The following is a 6,742-nucleotide window of genomic DNA, read 5'->3' on the forward strand; positions in this document are numbered from 1 at the left end:
GTGTCTGATACTGCAGTTCACTGAGTGGCCTCTGATAAAGTCAAAATGGGGAAGGTAAGTGTACATTTTCAGCGTTTTGCTGATACTGGCCATTGGGTATCTATGTTTATACTAATTAAATATTGTATACTGAGATTATTTGGGTGTAAATTAAACCTCCTAATATGGCAATTTGTACCAGTAATTAATGAATTAGCTCTGTGTTAACAGAGTTTTTTTTTCACAAAAAGAATTTCACCAAATTAATTCCAAATGGCAAAATAGAGGCAAATAATAGCCAAGCTGTGACTATAGCCGAGTTGGACAATTTTTCCAACTTTTACCCAAGTTTTGCTTTAAGAATTAATTTGCAAAAATTCAGAGTTTTGTTAATAACCCTGTAAAGTATGAACGACACATTTTATGCCAAAACAACCAAAGTGAGAACATTGACTTAGAGAAATATACCGGTATAATACATTTTGAAATTCACTTTAAATTCTAAATCAAATATAACCCTGATATGTAGATGTTCTAGAGCTGCTTAGCTTTTGTCATTATTAATGTGATAAGATTTGAAGTAAAAACCAGCAGGAGACAGCAAGTTGTCAGATCTTGTATAACATAGCCAATATTTTTGATAAGCTTTGCAAACGATTTAATACTTTTAAAATGATTTAATATTTTTTAAAAAAATGTGTAACATTTTAATGTTTTATTTATTGATATATATGTTATATAGGATATATTTTTTTTTATATATTTTAACATTGTGAGCATTTTTTTTATTGTTTATACAAAATATATAAAAAAAACATATGTAAAAATATTAAATGTGTGCCTTAATGGATTGTGTATTGAATTAATACAGATGAGGATTAATTACAGGGCTAGCCTGCTTCTCGCACTCTAAGAATTAACTATATTTTCGGAAGTATAATTTCCTACATTACCATTGTGGCAGCAGATGGAGAGAGCTATGGGTTTTGGAGAGAGGCTCCTATATGGTTCTACAAAAAATGTGAGATAGAGCCCAAAGACTAGTAACGCTATAACCTCAACAAAATCTCAACAAACCTTTAAGTCAGCTTTTAAAGGGAATCTGTATTTCCCAAAATAAAATGTATTTCAAGGCCATTATAGTGACTTCTGTTCACCCCCTTTTCTGTGTTAAAACGGAAAAGGCACCGACCAATCCGCTACCTTCTATGTTAAAAAGCATGCTGACTTCTTTCACATTCTTATTCAGTCCAGTGCTTCTCATAGAGAAGAATTTTAGATGAGAGATGCATGCACTACTCTATAAGAGGCATTGATTGAAGAATCAAGTATGATTATCTATTGGCTTTCATCTAGTGTTAGGGGGTGGCCAGGGACAGGGCTGTTTAGGGATATTTTAGGTGACTTATTAATAACAATGTTAGCAACTATATTGTAACTTAGAACAAGAAAAATGGATCTTATTTACACAGACTGATTTCTAAACCCATCTTTTGTAGTTTAAAGACATATTTCTGTGAGAATCATTGCGGTGGAGCTCTAGTATACACTCAGGAACAGCAACAATTCGGAGCGCCTAGAAAAGTGGGACATTACAATAGACAAAAGGGATATAAAACATGACCGCTTCTTCTAGATAGGGGCAATTAGGATGTATGTTTTATGTTATTTATATGCTTGTTTATTCATTTATTGGAGTCAACTCCTGTCTTGAGTGTTCATTCATATAGCATGTCAGCTCTCAGATTCACACGTAACATCATGCAAAAGGAAAATTACATTTAACTGTATAAAATGTTAGAAATGTACCTACAACTGTGTCCTGTGTAGAATATATGACCGTAGAATAAGCTTTTAACCGTGTAGTTGATGGAAAATGCACAAGGCTTTTTCTTGGCCTTGCCATTGTTTTTAAAATATCTTAAATCATTAACTCCCGGAATGAGAATTTGTCTTTTAACCCCTCTCCTTCACTCAAATAGATAAGTAATATATTTAAGTTTTAGGTCACCATAGGCTCAGTCGAGTCAATGCACCTCACTGAATTAACCACTTGTCAGGCATATTGTTCAAAAACTCATACAGTAACAGCCATACTCACATATGCAGGCATAAATACATACACAAATATCAAAACACACTCATACATACAAACAAACATACATACATGCAACAAATGCCATTCCTGGTGTCCAGCGGGAAGTAAAGGGGTGAAGAAAGAAAGATAAACAAAAGGCTTCATTGTAAAATCTTTTTTTTTCTAAACAGAGGCAGATATGATTTTTTTTCCAGTTATATGTTGACACTCGTTGTCAAGGCAACAATTATATTTATAACTTATATAATTCAGAAAAGTAAACCATTGCTGCTATAGTCTGTCAGTTTTAATTTTATATTGTTATTAATTTCTAATAAGGGTAACAGAAAAGAAAGAAGTAATGTACCATTGAAATGTATCGGTAACGTTTAATTTTCTGCAGATCACATTCTTCGAGGATAAGAACTTCAAAGGTCGCTCATATGAGTGCAGCAATGACAACACTGATCTGCACTCCCACTTTACTCGTTGCAACTCCATCAAAGTTGACAATGGCTCTTGGATGATCTATGAGCAGGCAAACAACAAAGGCCACCAGTATTTTCTTAAAAAAGGAGAATATCCAGACTACCAACACTGGAACGGGTTCAATGATACCATCAATTCATGTCACATGATCCCACTGGTCAGTTAATTAAATTATTTATATATTAAAAAAGATATATTATTTAGCATGTGTTAATGTGTTAACAGTCGACTGTTAGATGACCAGACCATACTTTTCGTGGGTTTATTCACTAGAAATGAGACCAGAAATATCTGATTAAGATATTTGCTGTTTTGTTCAACTCTGCTGTTTTGGTCTAATTTTGCAGTCAGTTCTCATGTCACTGTTCAGAACAAGGTTTATTACAAAATAATCAGAACATATTGTTTGAATTAAAAAATGTTGATAATATCACCATGAAACATCTCCCAAAGGTAGCAAATATTATATAAAACCAGTTTTCATGATAAGTGTTCTAGAAAATAATACTGTCGTGTTAACACCATTATTGTCCTCATTTATGATATATTATTGCTGCAATCATTGGTGTCTATTAATATATTTATATGTCCAACCAGTTTATTCATGAGATAGTGATTGCTGATTACACATTGATACACAGTTACAATATTGAGGTTAAATGACCTAGGCAGAGAGCATTTCTATCTAGTAGGCTTTCACAAAAATTGAGATGCTTCTCAACTTACTGTAGTACAAAGTGAACATACCCAACGGTAAAGAGGATCATTGCAAGTCACTGACGTTGTGTTACTCATTTTATAACCATTATAGTTACTCTATCAAATATGTATGAACTGCAATTGTTTTTGATTATATTCAAACTATGAGATGGTCAACGAGATTGGCTATGTATTCGTCCTTGGGTAAAAAGCCAGAACTTGCAACAATAATATCCCATAATATTCAGTATAACAAGACCGCTACTTCTCTTACATTTCTTCATTCATTTATCCCAGTAAACACTACCTAGGATTATAAAAAAAAAAAAAACTACCTAGGTTTGTAGTACAGCAAAAATATGTAAAAACAAAACAAACAATGCTACAGTTGTATCCATCCATGCTTGGTTATGTGCAGAGAAACACTGTGAACATACCATAGCATTTTTTCCCTTTGATTTGAATAGACAGAATTAATGTTTTAGAATAAATTTGATGGGCTAATATGTTCATTATTGTAGGAAAGGGTGTCTGTCTTGCCTCCCTATCCCATAGATCTTACATGTTAAATATGAGAGCTAGTGGTCGCATGCAAAAACTGACCGGTACCTGCATAACATTCCTGTATTTTCTTCAGTATTTCTGTTGACGTCTTGGTAGCCTACTTATACGATTTCACCTCATCCTCTCAGGAGCTTTGGAGTGTTGCCTCATCTTTGTAATCGGTGGTGCCACAATTTCTCCACTTATTGATGATGGTTTTTACAGTACTCCATGGTACATCCAGTACCTTCAATATTCTTTTATATTACTTTTCTGACTGGTACTTCTCAACAATTTGCTCCAACAATTTCTTTGACAACTTTATGTAGGCTGAATAAAACCCGTGCCAGGTTGAATGCAACCCAATACATTAAATCAAATCCTACAGCAACACTTGGTTTTAATCTCTGTTTAATAAGAATATCTTTCATTGATGACAAGTGTACCTATAGGCATGATTTAGAAAGTTGTGTATGTGGCAGTTTAGCGCTCAAACTGTTTTGGTGGGATTGGGGAGGCAGCTCAACAATCCTGTTCGGAGTCTCTCTATTTCTTGGCAGATGTAGAACGCTTGTACAAAGAGGAGGGAGTAGCGCCTCACAGTATGTTCTGGTTGTATATGATTTAGCATGTTATTGGTTTACTGTCTCCTCATTATCATATTCAGGATTTTGTAGTTTAATTGTTGGGAGGTTACTCAAATTATTTTGTAGTTTAATTGCTGGGGGTTTACTAATATTTATTTGTTTTTCTCTGCATGTTTGCTGGAAGATCACATTATACATGGAAAAAGTCCAACATTTACAATGTAGTTATTTATGTCTGTAAGTTTGTAGTGTGTAGACTTTCATACCCACTGAAGAGAGAGAGAGAGAGAATATAGTATTTTAATATGTAAAGGAACACTTTTGTAAATGTGATTAGTATGCATGACTCTTTCAAATATGATAATGAATAATGATTCAAATATTCTTTCTCTATAGCATTCTGGCTCTTTCACAATAAGACTGTATGAAAAAGAGGACTTCAGAGGTCAGATGATGGAATTCACTGAAGACTGCCCACATGTCTACAAAGACTTCAATTACCATGACATCCACTCCTGCAACGTGCTTGAAGGTCATTGGATTTTCTATGAAGAGCCCAACTACAAGGGACGCCAATACTACCTGAGACCCGGTGAATATAGGAGATTCGGTGACTGGGGTGCATCCAATGCTAGAGTTGGCTCCATTAGAAGAGTTCAAGATTTTTATTAGAAATGTAAACATGTGCACCTCTGTATTCCTAAGACCTGATTAAATACAGCATTTTCCTTCCCAGTGAGTTTATTTTCTTAAGATAAGTATATTATTACTTTAATAACATTTTAAATATCTTATTCGATCCATGGTCACAACTACTGTAGATATATTGATATGCCTAACATTAGCTAAGCTATATTTGTGAAGCAAAAAGAGAACATTTATTTACTACTTGCTATAAGTCTTCAAGAAGATTTTCCCTCCATTTTATGTAATAGAAGAGTAATATGAAACATGGGAAGTCCATTATGTGTAAGATGGGAGAAAATAAAAACGTAATGTGGAAAAACAATGTTTTTAAAAATATTATTTAACAAAGATGAAAATCATTAAAAGAAAAACACACAATAATTAAAAGTATTATTGCACACTAGGGATAATGTATCCAGTCTCCCAATACATGTTACTCGAAGGTTTTGATGAAACATAAAACAGAACTCAAAGTGGCAAACATGTCAACATATTTACCATGTAAATTAAAACATACTTAAATTACCTTGAAGTCTCATCCACAGATTTATGGATAACAAGATCCTCATCAGGCATTTAATAACATAGTGTCTTTACACTGTGCTGGCAAAATGCTTTATAAATGTTTACATTAAATTAGACTATTTTGATGTTTATAGGCTAAATTAATGCCCGATGGAATAGGCAAGGCAACACATGCCCCATGTGTTGCGACTATAAGGTATGGAGATGAATCTAGAAATCAAAACTATAATTCCACTATATAGATTAGTAGTCTAGTTAAGATTGTGGTATCAGAGATGCAGAGGTTTGTGTATAATCTGGTTGTATAAGACCTTCATTGTTATTCAGGTGCTCTAAGTTTGCAACAGCAGATATTTGTACAGATATTTGTACAGACCTCTTCCTAGTCTTATGTGTGAGATGTATAGATGTTTTGTTCTGAAGAAGACTCAAATTCATAAAAAAAATGCCATGTAGCACTCTCTTACAATGATCAGTTAAGGATTAACAAATACTAATCTGCTTGTGGCTTGACATGTCACCATGATGGCAATCATTGTTCATCCAACGCATGCATCAACAGTAAATAAATTAAACAAGGAGGAGCCGTTTAAGCGACTGAAACATAAGATATTGTAGATCTTTTGTCTTTTTAATATCTTATCTAGTGATGGACCGGATTCCCTTATACAGGGAAGATTCACCAGCTAATCCTTTTGTCCACTTCCAAAGTGTAAATTCCTCAATAAAGCAAATCATGGAGCTCTTCACCATTAAGACAGGTCTCAGCTGGCGCATGTGTTAAAATTATCCAGACTAAAGCCCTCTTATATTTAAGAGATGGTGAAGCATAGGGAAAAAAATGAAGTGTTAGATAAGAAAGACAGGAGAGAGGAAACAAGGGTGAAAATGACACTGGGAACACCCGTAAAGAGGTTCGAGAAGAGAGTAGCACAAACACAGAATAAGCCATAAAACTACCCTTTGCTAAAGAATACCAGAAGAAGAATAAACAGTTTTTAACTTTTTGAGAAATGATATATGTTTTGGGACAGTACAGTCAGAAATATGGTGGAGAGTTCACCTTCGTGTTCCCAGGTTAAAGAAGTAATAAGAGAACCTGAAAGCTGTATCCAAGTGTTTGCACATTCCACCATCTTGCCAGTTTGCCAAATGC

The 6,742-nt window shown here is 34.0% G+C and overlaps 1 protein-coding gene across 1 annotated transcript; it reads left to right on the forward strand.

Moving 5' to 3' along the window:
* On the forward strand, positions 1-5,109 carry LOC134570805 (gamma-crystallin 1-like). The gene is made up of 3 exons (XM_063428785.1): positions 1-54; positions 2,460-2,702; positions 4,771-5,109. Exons 1-3 carry the CDS (start codon positions 46-48, stop codon positions 5,044-5,046), a joined length of 528 nt encoding a protein of 175 aa, XP_063284855.1. The 5' UTR covers positions 1-45; the 3' UTR covers positions 5,047-5,109.
* The last annotated feature ends 1,633 nt before the right edge of the window (positions 5,110-6,742 follow it).

Source organism: Pelobates fuscus, chromosome 8, assembly GCF_036172605.1.
Source record: "Pelobates fuscus isolate aPelFus1 chromosome 8, aPelFus1.pri, whole genome shotgun sequence".
Classification (NCBI taxonomy): Eukaryota; Metazoa; Chordata; class Amphibia; order Anura; family Pelobatidae; genus Pelobates; species Pelobates fuscus.